Source organism: Meles meles, chromosome 2 (genome assembly GCF_922984935.1).
Source record: "Meles meles chromosome 2, mMelMel3.1 paternal haplotype, whole genome shotgun sequence".
Classification (NCBI taxonomy): Eukaryota; Metazoa; Chordata; class Mammalia; order Carnivora; family Mustelidae; genus Meles; species Meles meles.
The window spans coordinates 64,989,849-65,006,372 of NC_060067.1; the positions used below are offsets into that span (position 1 = coordinate 64,989,849).

The 16,524-nt window shown below is 52.0% G+C and overlaps 1 protein-coding gene across 4 annotated transcripts in view; it reads left to right on the forward strand.

Moving 5' to 3' along the window:
• The window catches only part of EVC (EvC ciliary complex subunit 1), a 62,080-nt gene that overhangs the window by 27,900 nt on the left and 17,656 nt on the right, over window positions 1-16,524 (forward strand). For all 4 annotated transcript variants that reach the window (XM_045997269.1, XM_045997270.1, XM_045997272.1 and 1 more), the window contains 4 exons: window positions 3,984-4,200; window positions 7,072-7,220; window positions 7,668-7,766; window positions 10,447-10,659. In XM_045997269.1, the coding sequence (XP_045853225.1) occupies window positions 3,984-4,200; window positions 7,072-7,220; window positions 7,668-7,766; window positions 10,447-10,659 (678 nt within the window). The remainder of the gene's footprint in view (window positions 1-3,983; window positions 4,201-7,071; window positions 7,221-7,667; window positions 7,767-10,446; window positions 10,660-16,524) is intronic.

The following is a 16,524-nucleotide window of genomic DNA, read 5'->3' on the forward strand; positions in this document are numbered from 1 at the left end:
ACATATTTGGAGATACAATCCACTATAGAGAGGAACCCACAAACCTGACTTTGAACCTAGGCTCAGCCACTTGAGGCTGTGTCATCTTGAACCAGTTAGTTAACCCCGCTGAATTTCAATTACTCTATTTATAAAAGAGTGGTCCTAGGAGTTTCTGCAGGCGGGGCTCTGGGAAGTGCTCAGGGACCCGTAACACCCTAGTCACTGTGGGGTTTCTCAGCTATGGTCTTGGCCTTGCCCTGCTGTCTCACGGGACAGGCCCTGCATTGGTCCACAACCAGCAGAGTGTGATCCACAGACCAGAGGCCCCAACAACACCCGGGGGCTTTTTTTGTTTGTTTGTTTTGTTTATTTACAGCATAACAGTGTTCATTGTTTTGGCATCACACCCAGTGCTCCATGCAGTACGTGCCCTCCCTATTACCCACCACCTGGTTCCTCAACCTCCCACCCCCCGCCCCTTCAAAACCCTCTGGTTGATTTTCAGAGTCCATAGTCTCTCATGGTTCATCTCCCCTTCCAGTTTCCCTCAACTCCCTTCTCCTCTCCATCTCCCCATGTCCTCCATGTTATTTGTTATGCTCCACAAATAAGTGAGAACATATGATACTTGACTCTCTCTGCTTGACTTATTTCGCTCAGCATAATTTCTTCCAGTCCCGTCCATGTTGCTACAAAAGTTGGGTATTCATCCTTTCTGATGGAGGCATAATACTCCATTGTGTATATGGACCACATCTTCCTTATCCATTCATCCGTTGAAGGGCATCTTGGTTCTTTCCACAGTTTGGCGACCGTGGCCATTGCTGCAATAAACATTGGGGTACAGATGGCCCTTCTTTTCACTACATCTGTATCTTTGGGGTAAATACCCAGCAGTGCAATTGCAGGGTCATAGGGAAGCTCTATTCTTAATTTCTTCAGGAATCTCCACACTGTTCTCCAAAGTGGCTGCACTAACTTGCATTCCCACCAACAGTGTAAGAGGGTTCCCCTTTCTCCACATCCTCTCCAACACACGTTGTTTCCTGTCTTGCTAATTTTGGCCATTCTAACTGGTGTCAGGTGGTATCTCAATGTGGTTTTAATTTGAATCTCCCTGATGGCTAGTGATGATAAACATTTTTTCATGTGTCGGGGGCTTTTTAAAAATGCAGGCACCACTGCCCCCGCCCCCGGCCAGTCTCAGGATATGCATTTTAACAAACTCCCGGGGTAAAACAGCTGTTTCAGAATGTGATGTTTTTGCTCCTCATGTATGCATACAATCTCCTTTCCCTCCCCAGCACTGCTAGAAGGTAGGCATGGCAGATATTTTCTTCCCAATGAGCAGGGAGCCAGCTAAGTGACCCACCTAGGATTCCCAGGCTGTCTAATGACATCGCTGAACCCTGGCAACAAGCTTCCGGATTTGTCATACACACCCCTGTGAATTGGATTTTAACTTGATAAGGCTGCTGATATTACTGCTTATCAAAAGAGAAGGACTATTTTTTCTTCTTTTTTTCTTTTTGTTTATTATTCTGTCAGCAGGATATTGATGCAGGAAAAAAAAAAAAGTCTCCTTAGCTGACTTTGACCCGAATATTAGCCAGTAACTTCCAAATAGAAAGAAGGAAAAGAATTATCCAGGTTATCAATACGCCCTTCTCTTAGCCAGCATTTGATGAGTACCTACTTGTGGGCCATGTTCTGTTACAGAAACAGTATTACAGACTTGAGCTAGAAACCTGAGGTCATACCAGTCTTGCTGCTTGTTAGCTGGATGAACTTGGGGCAGGTTACTTAATCTCTCTGTGACTTCGTTTCATCATCTGTAAGTGGAGATCAGAAGAGCACCTGTTCTGAGAATATTAGAGAGCGAACGATATGCAAGGCCTTTGGAACAGAGCCTGGCCCATGGGACGTGCTCAGAGTGTTAGTGATTAGACCCTGTAGGCCGCAGGGCCACAGGCAAAACAGACAACAAATCCTTATGGGATTGCCTGCAAAGGGCTGGAATCTGCATTTGCACAGAAGAAAGGTGCTCTGTCCACATCCTGTATATCCCCCCAAAATACAGCTTGTGGATCTCATGTTACGTATCTGATCAATTCCAGAAGGATGTTAAGTTCTTGGGTCAGCATCTGAGCGTTCTAGTCTGGGTAGTTGGACCTGTATGTTCACATGACATCACTAAATATCAAAATCAAACTAATAGAAAAGAGCCCCAGGGGTTGTAAGAATCACTCTCCTGGGATGTCTGACAAAAAGCCAGGTCAAGGGCCATGCCAGGGGCTTGTAGATAATTATGACCGGCGCTTGTGTTCCTGATCGCTTACTAGGTTCTGGCTGTTGTTTTAACTTAATGTTCACTGCAGCTCTGTATGTTCAGTGTCCGAGGAGGACACTGTACCCAAGGTCTGCAGCTCTGATGGGTGGAGCCCAGTTCTGGCCCTGGGCGCCCTGAGAGCAAGGAGGGTCTCTGCCTTCCATCCGATATCTCTCTGTCCATGCTCACCTGTCTCCACTCCTGTCTTCCTTTGAATATAAACCCGGACTTGTGCTGTCGGTACTGAGCTGGGATGCCTCATCGTGCTACCTCAGAGGTGGCTCCTGGGGGGTTCGGGTGCCCTGCTCCCCAGTATCCCCTGTCTGGGTCCCTCGCGGAGAAGAGCCTTCCCACCCTGCGCGTGGCCACCCAGTGCTTATCCTCTTGCGCCCCCTAGTGGTCATGGGCCTGCTCACTGCTGTCAGGCGCGCCTAACCACAGAAAGTTCAAAGACACTGTCCTTGGGCTAGTTATGGGGCCTTCCAGAATAAACCTCAGCATTCTTGCCTGTAATTGGGCCATTCTTGTCCTTGCCCTGGTCACACACTGTTGAGAACACAGACCAGTGAAGCTCAGCTCAGTCCAACCTAGGACTATCCCATGTGATTAGCTCCTTAAAGACCGAAGCACATGGAGCAGGGGAGCGTGGAGGAGGGGCCCACTGGGGCAGGACAGGATGAAGAGGGAAGGCACCCCACAGCCCAGCCCAGGGTGAGTAGGACTAGCAGGCAGAGGAGTGAGAGGAACAGAGAGTGTGCCCCAGGTGGAGGGCCCAGAGCATGCAGGGGCCTGGCAGAGATGAGAGTCATGTGTGCTGGGCACCATGCAGGGGGCAGACCACGGGGGGCAGGGGGCAGGTGAGAGGCTGGGATGGCAGGACAGATGTGAGCAGGGCCTGAGCCCGCTGTGCCTTGGCCCGGTGGGAAGAGGCAGGATTGCAGGCATGGAGGACGAGACAGGGCTGAGGCGGACTCAGGCGTCTGCTGGGGCCCTGTCCGGCTGGGAGAGGCATCCTTGCCCTGGGACATGGGCCTCCTGCACACAGCAGCAGCCCCCTGCTTCCACGGTCCTCACGGTCATACTGCAGGGTGAGTAGCTGCCCTCTGAGACTTCCAGACCCACAGAGTCCCGTCTGCCTCTGGTCAGCATGTCCTGCCCTAGGAAGGGGTCTTTTCCATGAGTCCTGTCCTGAGTCATGATGCCGTAATGGGACGGGGCAGGGGGTGGGGGGCTGTTCTCAAGTCTGATCTCGAGGGAACCACTCCTCAAGTCAGTCTCACCTTCGAAAATCTCTTCAAACCCTGTGTCCCAGGCTCTCTGAGGCCCTAAAGCCCAGGAAAACCCTATGACCTTTGTTGTGTCTTTGCCTTTCTCTTCCAGGGCTATGGAGGCCAAAGGTCCCAGTGACAAGGAGAGATGGCCATAAGAAAGGTCCCTCTCTGGTCACGTGCCTGCACTGAATCCATCCCCAGAAGTGCAGCCCCCCGAGGAGCTCTCACTCTGTACCAAGGGCTTTACGTCTGTTACTCCGTGTCAGCCTCACGAATCTGTCTGCAGCCAAGAAGCAGACTGGGGAGGCTCACAAGGCATGGGGGTGCCAGGATGGAGCCCTTCACCCTTGGTGACCTCTTGTTGCGGGGCGGGGCACTGACCTAGGGGTTACTCTTCCTAGGACACCCTGGAGAGAACCATGTGCCGGGCACACATGGCAAAGATGATCGAGTCTCTGAAACTCCAAATCCAGGAGGAGACCAAATGCCGACTGGCCGCCCTTTCCCACGGCCTGGAGCTGCTGACCATCGAGGGGAAGCTCTCCGGGCGACACAAGGAGGAGCTGCTCACCCAGCAGCACAAGGCCTTCTGGGGGGAGGCGGAGCGTTTCAGCAGGGGTGAGTGAGCCCCAGCTGGGTCTAGGGTGCACAGCCCTCCTGGGCCAGGACTGGGGGGGGGGCGGGCCTGGGGGGGCAGCTCAGAAGCATCAGGAGACCTGGGAGACCAACACAAGCTGTGATCCCCTTCCGGCCCTTGGAGACCTTAATTGCTCTGCGTCTTGCTTGCCTTCCCCATAAGGCTGCCCCTAGGGACAGGGATTGTCTGCTACGATTAGCCATCAGTGACCAGGCTGACTGAGGCCCCAGAGTTCCTCCCACAGAAGAACCTGGACCAAGCAGAAGGCAAAGGAGGGTGGCAACACCCGGAAAATGCCCAGACACATGCCACTCAGCCACAGCCCGTGGCTTGACATGAGTCCCAGGGCCTGCTCAGCAGCACAGGCGAGGATGGGCAGTGGCTGAGCCTGTGGGGCAGGAGAGGGAACCCAACATGGCTGCTTCCCATGCCCACCCCCCCGGCTCCTGGGGTGGACCCTCGGAGGTGGGCAGGTCAGACCTCAAGACACTGAGGGCATCCGAGGCTTAGTCCAGGTCCCATCACTAGAAAAAAGATGCTTCTGGCTGCAGGGCTGGTACCCCCTCTGCCACCAGCATCAGTTGCCCCAGGCCTCCAGGGAGGAGAGTGCATCACTGTCCCGCAGTCCTGGGTCCAAGGATGCACATCCGCCCCAGGGCTGGGAGTGGCCGCACAGAGGTGGGGCCTCTCTGGGTCCCCATCAGGACTCTCCAGGGCACGGAGTCCATGCACTTCACAGTTTCCTCAGCGGACTCTGACGCCCACACTGTATGGACACTGTAGGACCAGGGGGTCTCCAGGGATCTTGGTCAGCTCAGGCCACAGTATCAGTATAGCACAGACGGGAGGGGGCTTACACATCAGACCTTTCTTTTCTCCTAGTTCTGAAGGCAGTGAAGTCCAGTAAGGTCCCAGTGAGAAACCGTGTCCTGCCCGCAGCTGGCCACCTTCTCTCGGTGTCCTCATGAGGCAGAGAAGGCCTTCCTTGGACCTCTTCCTCTTCTTCTAAGGCACCAAACCTAGTGGGTTAGGACCCCAGTCTCACGAGCTCATTTACCCTCTAGATGCAGTACCGTGGGGGTTAGGGCTTGAGTGTTAAAATTTAGGGGGAACGCAATTTAGTCCATGGTGTGAGGTTTCCATCGCAGTCAGTGGCCCGGTCCTCTATCTGCAGTGGCTTGTGTCCCCTCCACCACGCTTGCCTGCTGTCTCTCAGAGATGGAGTCAGAGGGCAGTCACTTAGAGCTAGGACCTCAGGCCATTCCATGAGGTCTTTGTGTCCCTCAGCGTCACGGTTTCTGTGACCACATGGAAGCCTGCTGTGGGCTGGAGTCCGGACTGTGTAGAACGAAGCACATCAGGCCTTCGGGGTCATCGCACACAGGGGTCTGTGTCTCCCAGTGGGAAGGGGTCCCAGCAGCACAGGGTGATAGGGACAGGAGGCCAAAACAGCCCCCAGTGATCAGACTCTGTTGAACTTGGACAGGACAGGGGAGGCAAGGAGATAGTTGGTGGGTGGAGGGAGGACCCTGGGCAGAGGGAGGACTCTGGTCTCCCTGGACACCTGGTCACACTCTTTGGTGCCAGAGGCTAAACATTCTTAGACAAAACCCAAGGAAGTGCGCTTGTCTTATAAGTGTGGATCGTATGTGCATGCTCATGTGAGTGTGTGTGTGTGCGCACGCGCGCGCACACATGTGTGAAATGCTGAACCAATCATCTCCCAGAACCACAGACCCGTGGGGGCCTGGCCCTCATTGACTTCTCCTGCTTCTACATTCAACATCCCCCTAAAAACCCAAAGGAGAAGGACCAGACTCACTTCTTTAAATCTTTTTTTTTTTTAAGATTTTATTTATTTATTTAACAGACAGAGATCACAAGCAGGCAGAGAGGCAGGCAGAGAGAGAGGAAGGGAAGCAGGCTCCCTGCCAAGCAGAGAGCCCAATGCGGGGCTCGATTCCAGGACCCCGGGATCATGACCTGAGCCGAAGGCAGAGGCTTTAACCCACTGAGCCACCCAGGTGCCCCCAGGCTCACTTCTTGTCTCCTCTTCCAGAAGTCCTCTCTGGGGTCCTACACGGCCCATCAGCCCTCATCCTTCTCATCCCACCACCCTGCCCCTCATCCGGCATGACACTGATTCTCCCCTCCCCTTCTCTGAACTTCACCAGGAGCCAACTGAGCCCAGCCCCCCGGCACTGTTCTGCCGGCATGACACTGATTCTCCCCTCCCCTTCTCTGAACTTCACCAGGAGCCAACTGAGCCCAGCCCCCCGGCACTATTCTGCCGGCCCAGTGACCTGGGTGGGGTGAAGATTGGGTTTAGACCCCAACTCTCTGCCAACCTTCACCTTCTGCACCAGGCAGAGGGTCTCCCCCTTGGATTCCCCCTCCTCCTTGCATCTACTGCTGATTAAATAACTTGTCCTCATGGTTTTTAAATCTCAACTGCAGTCTGAGAGTTTGCGGTCTTTCTGTGGACCCAGGCTCCTCCGTCCTGTCCTTACACCTGTCCCTCCCCCGTCACCTACGCCTTCCACCTTTTCCCCCACAAAAATAAAAATACCTCGTCTTCATCTCCTGGTCAGGTTGGCTGGTCGCCCTGCACAACCACAAAATGTAGCCCCTTGTGGTGTCCTGAGCACTGCGCCCGAGGAGGGAGTGGGGGTCCCTTCAAATAATGTGGGGCTGTGGGCTTTGAATGGTCAGGGGCTCCTAACACTGGCCTTTCGGAAGCACCTCTGCCTGAAAGATAAAGCCATGTTTCTCATCCTGAGCACAGGCAGGAGACCGTGAAGGTCTTGTCTGGGGAGTAATCTGCGATATCCTGTGGCTTACTTTAATTTCAGATTTTGCCCAGCGAGGCAAAGGCCTGGTTAAGGCGTCACTGGCTCGCCAAGCAGAGGAGATGGCCAAGCTCACACTGGCCCAAGCAGAGGAAGAAAGGAGCTTTCTGGCCGAGGCTCAGCCGACCATGGCCCCGGGCAAGTTCCTCCAGGTGACCCTGCTCCCAACTCACCCTCACATCCATGGGCACAGCCAGCCCAGAGGAAGGGACAACCGTGAACGGGAGGCTCCATGGCAGGACCAGGGAGGTGACTGGGCTAGAACATGCCCTTGTCTTGACAAGGACTGGGGACAAGGAGGCTTGCTAGACCACACTGACCTCTCACAGCCTATGTGCTTTGCCCCTGCTAGGTGGTGGGATCTCCCGGGGCCTGGGCGATGGTCCCCAGCAACTCAGTCACAGAATGATGTCTGGTGGCTGTTGGCCAGGATCAGGTTTGCAATTTGCGGCCAAGCAATATCCCCATGCTTCTGTTTCCCTGTATATAAATCAGGGACAACATCCTCCAGCTCTGAAAGTGGCCCTTTGGGGGAATTTTTCTAGAAAAAAAAAAATGGGCATTTTCCCCACAAGATTCAGCTCCTGTTTCATTCACAGGCTTTTCACGCGGTTCTGGAGAGGCAGAGGTTGACCCGGAGTTCCCTGGAGGAAGAAGAGAACGTCAGAACTACTGAGGCAGTGGCTGTGCTCTGCCAGGTACGTGGCCTCACGGTGGGACCTGCAGAGAACCCTCCAGATCTGCGTGTGTGCGGGAATCCATCTCCTTGTGGGTCGGACCCCAAAGATACAGGCTCAGGTCCCACCCTGGCCCTCTGGCTGGGCAGCAGACAAGCCGCACGACCTCTGTGGGTCCTTCCCACCTCACACCAGGGTCCTACTAGAGGCACCTTCCATTTCTGGGGTGTTCAGGATTCTGACCTCCAAATGTCCCAAACGTTCACCCAGGAATGGAAAGGAGGCCGGCTTTTGGGGGAGTCCGCAGGCAGTGCAGTGTTGTGGACAGAGGGCTGGGAGCTGACCCCGGAACGGGGAGCCTGGGTTGGAGGAACAGCAGCACCTCTTTCTCCCTGGGCAACCTCATGCAACTCCAGAACAGGGACGAGGACTCCATGCTGGCCTGAGGACTGACTGAGGGAGCAGGGGAGACCACCCGTCCCCTCCAAAGTGACAGAGGTTTCCTGGCAGGGGATGATGACCGAGACACAGAGCCCCTGCCTCGGGCAACACCCAGAGCTGCTGGAAAGCAAAAACGCAGACATCTCAGCGCGAAAGTAATCGACAAGTGCCGCAGTGATGGGAAGTGCATGCGGGGTCCCCTCCAGACTCGAGTTCCTGGGTCTGCGTCTGGGCTCTTCCTCTTCCTCACTATGTGGCCTCCAGATTTGAGTGGGCCTTAGCAGTTCCCAGTTTCCCTGTCTGTGAAATGGGGGCAATGATAGGCCTTCACAGGGGTGATGTGGGCCCTGAATGGGCGTGAAGTTCTTAGGCGGCAGCTGGCATCCAGGACGTGCCTGATCCCAGTCGGCTCCCGTTACAACATCCCTGCTCACGGGTACAGAGAAGAGGCATGAGCGATGCCTGAGGGTAAGGCCAGGTCAAAGACAGCTGTCTGCAGGAAGTGATACCTGAGCCAAGCTTCGAAGGGGGAGACAGGCCTTGTGGACGAGCAGTCAGTGTGCCTCCCAGGCCCAGAAAAACATCTGAAGGTGGGAAATACAAACCGTCAGTATCATGGCAGCTATACTGGTGAAGGGTGTCTGTATTGGTTACAGCTCAGCCGCTGTAACAAAGCGCCATAGAAACCAGGGCTTAAACAGCAGACATTTAGTGTCTCACTGTTTTGGAGACTAGAAGTCCAAGGTCAAGTTGTGGGCAGGGTTGGGTTCTGATGAGGACCCTCTTCCTGGGTACTAGATGGCCACCTCCTTGCTATGTTCTGACCTGGTATTTCCCATGTACTCATAGAGAGAAAGAGCTCTGGGGTCTTTCTCTTATTAGGACACAGTCTTATTGGCTTAAGGCCACACCCTAGGACTTTACTTACCCTCAGCCATTTCCTTGAAGGCCCCATCTCCAGATACTGTCACATTGGAGCTTAGGGCTTCAGTATTTGAATTCGGGGGACACAATTCCATCCATAACAGTAACCCCCAAAATGTCTTATTCCCCTGGAACCTCAGAATGTGACCTTACTTGGAAGAAGGGTCCTTGAAAATGTAATTAGTTAAGATGAAGCCATCCTGAATTAGGGGGGAATGATGGACATCCCCATAAGAAGACCACATGCAGCTCAGTGTGGACCTTGTGGTAGGGCAGGGACATCCTGGCTCTGGAGTCAGGTGCCTGGGCTCCATCCAATCCCATCCAGGCCATTGGCCGGTTCTGGGCTCAGGACCAGCTTATCTAACTTGTACCTCAGTTTCTCTATCTTAACTGCATTCTGATGCACAGCTGAGTTTGAGAACTACTGTTATGGAGGGAATGGGGTTGGTCTAGTGAGCTCATACTCGTGGGGCAGGTGCCCTTGATGCCCTGCCCTGTGACCCCCGAGCCCACCTGAGCCCACCCCCAGTAGGGGACATTTTCCAGCAGGCTGAATCTCTCTCTCCTAAACCAGGGTTCAAGTCTAAGATCTTGGTGCACTGAACCCACTCTCCTCCTCCACAAAGCAAGGCCAAAATGCCCATCATGTGTTGCTACTGGAGGAATGAGCACGGGGTATAGAAGCACCGGGCCAGTCTCAGTGGGTGGCAGTAAATATATCAATTTCAATAAAGGCTTGTGGTGACTCTAAAGTGACCATGGTCTCGTCCCTCTAGCGATGTCCTTGGGATGTTGTGTATTTGGTTTTCCTGGGCCTGGGGCTTGTTGCCCCAGGGGAGCCCCATGGGGAGGGCCTGGGCCATGAAGGTAAAGACTCCCTTTTTTTCTAACATCAGGAGAGGTGGTCAGGTGTGGAGGTGTTACACCTGCTGGAGTCTGTATCTTAGGAGATGCTTGGAAACACCGTGCATGTGAAGGTGTGTGGTGCAGGGTGAAGGTGTGCTTGTGATTCTGTGCATCTGGGTAGATGCTTCTAAAGGAGATAACCAGGTTGGCAGTCAGTTCGGTGTCTGCCTTCGGCTCAGGTCATGATCCTGGAGTCCTGGGATCAAGACCCGCATTGGGCTCCTCGCTCAGCAGAGAGTCTGCTTTTCCCTCTCCTTCTGCCCCTCCCCTGCCCTCATGTGTGTGTGTGTCTGTGTGTGTCTGTGTGTCTGTGTGTGTGATTGGAGAGCTCCATTTGCTGGGTTTCCTCTATGCTTTGTGGAAAGCCCACGACCCTGCCCAGGGCAAGAACATGCCTTGTAACTCCATCACGTGCTCTTGGCTTCAGGAGCTATACCGTGGCACCATGGAAACTTTCCAGAAGTTTGTGGACCTCCTTTTCCTTGAGACGCTGCCAGGAGTGACGGGCCTCTCCCAAGCAGAGTGCGAGTACTTGAGGCAGGAGGTCCAGGAGAACGCAGCTCAGCAGTTGGGGCAGTCAGATCGCTTCCGGAAGCAGCAGTGGGAACTCTTCCAAGATCTCCTGGAGCAAGACAAGCAGGTGGGCATTTTGTCCAACTGGGGCTGGGGTCTGTGGTTTTTACACTTAGGAATAATAATGAGAAATTACATCAGTGCCTGTGCTGGGCACATGACCAACACTGAGCCCTGCTGACCCTTCACAACCAAGGTGGGCAGAGAAGAGAGTGGAGGATGGGAAGTCAGTAGATAATGCCTCTGACTGGTCCATCGAGAAAGGACAGTGATGCCTGTGCTTTCAGAGGGCAGAAGTCAACAAGACAAGGTAGCTCCTGGGGGAGTGGACTGGTGGGGAGGTGCTCACACGGAGCTCCTGCTTTCCAGTAAAAGCCTGTTTCTTCATTAAAATTGGGGATCCATGCAGTAGATAGAATAATGGTCCCCAGAGATGACCACATCCTAATACCCAGAACCTGTGATTAGTCAATAACAAGGCAGAAGGGACCTTGTCCAAGTGAGTGTATTAAGGATATTGAAATGGAGAGATGTCCTGGCATACCTGGGGGGCCCCTGTGTAATCACAGGGTCCTCCTAAAAGGAAAGGAGGAGGCTCAGAGTCAGAGAAGTGATGACTTGAGCAGAGGACAGTGTGTTATGGCCCCGAGCCAAGGCAGGCAGGTTCCTCCAGAAGCAGGAACAGGCAGGTGCAGACTCCCCCAATCCTGGGGCATCCAGGAGGATCACAGCTCAGTCAGCACCTGATTTTAGCCCAGTAAGACCCATGTCAGACTTCTGACCTCCAGAACTGTAAGATCATGAATTTGCATTGTTTTAAGTCACAGAACTTTTTAGTCATGTGTTTTTAGTCATGTGTTATGGCAGCAATAGGAAACTAATATACATTGGTTTTTATTTTAAAAAATTAAGACTTGTAAAATAAAGGAGGAGTTTCCAAATGGGACAGTACTAAAGCACCTGCATTTCCATTCTCTCCTGCTTCCTACACACCACAGGCTGTAATAAGAATGTGTTTTTAGCCCAGTACCTAGCAGTGACCAGGTGACACAGTCCTGGCTGATGAGACAGAGTATGGTCCCTGCAAAGAGCTTCCCCTCTAATACAAGAGGCAAGTGTTGCTAGGAGAAATCCTCTTCTTTGGCATTCCCTGTTCTTCCTGCCCAGAGCATGTGCAAGAGGCCTGGGGCGCACCAGCCTTCCTTTGACTTAGAGGCAGGTGCAGGAGGATGCAGGCGGACGGGCTCAGGATGGTGGAGCAAAGAGTGGACACCACTGTCTCAGCCCTGGACTGCCCACCCCTTGGGAGCTTGTTATAAGAAACAACCCCTGCCTCATGACCATGGGGTCCAATTCCTACCTAAACGCATTGGCCTCCTGAACAGGAGAGGTTTTCCAAAGCAACAAACAGGAGCTGTCCAAGGTACCTAGTAAGGAGCTGAGGGCATTCTGCCTGCACAGGGCCACTCACAGCCATGGGACAGCAGAGGGCCTCGCTTCTTGTTAGACCTCCTGCTAATTCCGTTCAGTCCTCCAACAGCTGCCTCGTGTGTTCCTCTCATTGCTGTCTGTCTCCTGCTCTTGGCTCTAAGTTCCTAGAGGATAGCAACTCTGCTTTCCGTTTCTCATTCCCTTATTCAAAGTCCGGGGGCTGGGACACAGCGAGGGCTCAGGAAGTGTGGCTGCATTACAAACAACAATGATGCAGCTTTGGAAGCTATCACAGGGTCACCTTACTATTCTTCCAAAGGATGGAGCTGAAGCTGAATCCATTGGGTTCACACCAATCCTGGGCCCAGACCACTTAATTTACAGTCTCTGGGGAGGGTGGAGGACAGGCTGGCCATATGAGTCTAATGTACCTCTGATGAAGGCCCCCCCAAACAAGAGAGGGGTCCTTTGAGAGGCAGCTGTAGTTTGCAGATGGGGCCCTAACCTTGGAAGCTGGATACGTGGATTTGAGCCAGCATAGTCCTGTCCATGGGCTGGTTGGCCCGGGCCGTTTATCTGACTTCCCCCAACCCCATTCATCTCTGGGATTTTGCAAAACTTGCTAAATGTCTCAGAATCTCTGCTTCTGTGTTAAAAGTAGGATCAGGGGGCACCTGGGTGCCTCAGTCATTAAGCGTCTGCCTTTGGCTCAGGTCATGATCCCAGGGTCCTGGGATAGAGCCCCACATCAGGATCCCTGCTCAGGGGAAAGCCTGCTTCTCCCTCTCCCGCTTCCCCTGCTTGTGTTCCCTCTCTCGCTGTGTCTCTCTGTGTTGAATAAATAAATAAAATCTTGGGGCACCTGGGTGGCTCAGTGGGTTAAAGCCTCTGCATTCGGCTCAGGTCATGATCTCAGGGTCCTGGGACCGAGCCCCGCATCGGGCTCTCTGCTCAGCAGGGAGTCTGCTTCCTCCTCTCTCTCTGCCTGTGTCTCTGCCTACTTGTGATCTTTGCCTGTCAAATAAATAAATAGAATCTTTAAAAAAAAATAAAAATTTGTATCAAAATACCGAACAGGGTTGCTCTGAGATAATGCAAGGTAAGACCTTTCACAAAGCTTTTCTCTCCTTATTTTATGATACTGACATTGAAAAAAATCAAGAACTTCATTTCTGATAAATTACTAGATCAATAGCCATAATGCATCTGCAACCCTTGAGTTATTATAAACAAATACTAGACAATGCATAGTTTCTGGTTTTTAGTTCCTTTTTATTTACTTAGTGAGTGTACACATGCCTGTGAATTTTCTGTGGCTTGTGCAGGAGGGTTTCAAGAGTTCTGCATGCAAGAAGCAAGCAGGGTGGTTAATGGCCTCATCAACTGATTGAATAAGTATGATCCAGGACTGTTTTCTCAACATGTATATGTCATAATTAATTTACTGATTGGTTGTTTAATTACCTTAAATTGCCACAAGATATTTAGAGATGCACGTGCATTCTCACTTACCGGATTTCCTCCTTGATGATACAAACAAGCAATGAGCTTTCTATGATTCAGATGAATATTTAGTCTAAGAAGAAAAGCACCAACAAAACTTCATGGAAGGGGCGCCTGGGTGGCTCAGTGGGTTAAAGCCTCTGCCTTCGGCTCAGGTCATGATCCCAGGGTTCTGGGATCGAGCCCCGCATCGGGCTCTCTGCTCTGCGGACAGCCTGCTTCCTCCTCTCTCTCTCTGCCTGCCTCTCTGCCTACTTGTGATCTCTGTCTGTCAAATAAATAAATAAATAAATAAATAAATAAAAGAAGAAAAAAAAAACTTCATGGAAAATGAAATGAAAATGAAATACACACCTGGATTGTATGAATCTTTTCCCACATTGTCTTCTACCCAAAGGGCCATAACGGTTTCGTGTCCTGTTACTCAGAGAACACAAATATTGTTAAATATTATGGAATCTGTCCATTACCCATTACCCAATTGGAACAGGTTGTAGAATGATGGTTCTCAAAATGTAATCTCTCCTAATGTTGCTTTCTGTGTTGTTTCCCAGTCCACTGTGCTGGGTCACCCCAAAGGAGTCCCCATCCTAATTCCTAGTAGCTATGAACATAGGACCTCATGTGGCACAAGGGACTTTACGTATGTGGTTAAGTTCAGGACCTTGAGACAGGGGAGAGTTCCTGGACTATCCAGGTGAACCAATAGAATTACCAGGGTCCTTTGTAAGTGAAAGGGGGATGCAGGAAAGTCAGAATGATGTGGTTGGAGGAAGAAAGTCCAGCCAGCCATCGCTGGACTGAAGATGGAGGAAGGGACTACTTGCCCAGGAATGCAGGTGGTCTTCAGCAGCTGGAAACAGCAGGGAGGTGAAGTTTGCCCCAGAGCTTCCAGAAAGCATGTGAGCCTGCTGACACCTCGGATTTAGCCCCTTGAGCCTCATTTTGGACTTCCGACCTGCAGAACTATAAGCTGCAGAGTTTGTGTTGTTTTCAGCTACTGAGTGGTGGTAGAAACAGCCTCAGTGGGAGAGTGGTGGATCGCCATAGGTGAGTCTGCACTTTTCACGGGGCATAACGTGGTGAGTGTGGCCTGTAGCTCGTCCCATTGTCGGGAACACCCCCCCAAGGCCATCAGTCCTTCAGGTGTTAAATCCTGGCACCACCTCCCATTCTCCCCCCACTCTCCCAGCCCCACTGCAGGCAGGTTTCCCTCACCTGGCCACCGCACCTGCTCCTACCTGTTCTGAGCTCTCAGTCTCCTTTGCTGGTTCCTTCTCACCTTCACCACATCTGCCCCTGGAGTGGCCCAGGATGCAGCCCAGCGCCCCCCTATCCGTCTGCATGTACTTACTTGGTGACGCATCCAGTCACATACCATCCATCCTGGTGTCCTAAGGCTGCATGACAAATAATCACCAGTGGCTTAAGACAAAATATGTTCATTATCCCACAGTTTCTGCAGCTGAGGACTCCAGACTTGGCTTCATGGAGTCCTCTGCTTGGGGTCTCACAGCTGTAACCCAGCCCGTGACCGGGGTCTCATCTTGAGTCTCGACCAGAAGAGAATCACTTCCAAGCTCACTTACATGGTTCTTGGCAGGATTCTGTCCCTCAGTTTTTGGACCAAGGGCGCAACCTTCCTCGTTTATGTCACCAGCTCAGAATGCATTCCAACTCCACTCTCTGCCTGAGATCGTCCTGTATTTGATGAATAGGCATGGACCTATCCAATGCCCCAAAACAGAATTGTTGGTCTTCCTGCCCAACCTGCTCCATCCACACTCTTCCTCCATCTTCCCATTGATGGGGCCAAAACCCCTGGGCTTATCTCGACTTGCCCTTCTTTCACCCCCGATGCGGAACTGACAGGAAGTCACATAGGCTCTCCTTTCTGTCTAGTCCAGAGCGGAGCCACTTTGATCACGTCTACCTTTAAACCTGGTCACAGGTACCACACCTCTCATCCAATCACTGTGACAGCTGGCCCCCAGTCTCCCCAAATCCACCTCCCCGCACTGTGGTCTATTCTCAACCCCCAGCCAGAGCGATCCTTTAAAAACAAACCACATGACACTGATTTTTAAGATGCACATTTTAAAAACATTTAACAGCCTGGACATTGAGATGCATCATAATTTAATTGGCAGTGATTTGTCTCCCTTATTGATACTTAAAATAATTATGCATCTTATAATTGCCAGTACATCAGCTTTGCTAAAAGACACAGTCACATTGTGTCACTTCTTTGCTACAACCCCCCAGTGGCTTCTCTTTTCATGTGGGGCAAAGCCAGGATCCTCACCATGCCCTACAAGGCCCTCCATGTCAGGGTCTGGCCTCCCTCTGACCTCCTTGTTCTGCTGAAGTCTTTGCTCCCATGTCACCCTCATATGAGACCACCCCCACAATAAGGCCTGCCCTGACTGTGTTTTTTAAAATAGCAATGTCCCCCTCCCTCAGCATGATGATGTTTGCCTGAGGTGCTGGCTTTAGAAGGAGCCACCTGTAAACCCGCCCCGTTTATGGGAAGACACTGCAAAACTGTCAGCATGCACCAGGCATGCCCTGATTGCTTCTCCCTTTTGCTCCTTGGTAACTATGCACTTGAAATAAAGAGTAAACTTGCCCAAGGTCACAAAATTACCAGGTAACAATGACCAGGTCAGCCCTCTAGCCCACTGAAGCAGCTTGTTGCTTCTGAATTTAAGCATTCATGAGCCAGCATTTGATAACATTGGAGAGGTTGGTGTGACAATTGTAGGCACCTTGGAGTCAGATGGTCTTGGTCCCCTCGACTGTGTTTGAGTCCTGTTGCTGTTTTTATCTGCATTCTGAAGTACCCACCAAAGACCCCCATATACTTTAGTGACTGTTCCTTTACCAATTAGAGCAGCAAGACTGTACAGAATTTTCTTCTTTTTTTTTTTTTTTTAGAGAGAGAAAGAGAGAGTGGGTAGGGGGAGAGAGAATCTCTGCCTAATTCGCCAGTGAGTGT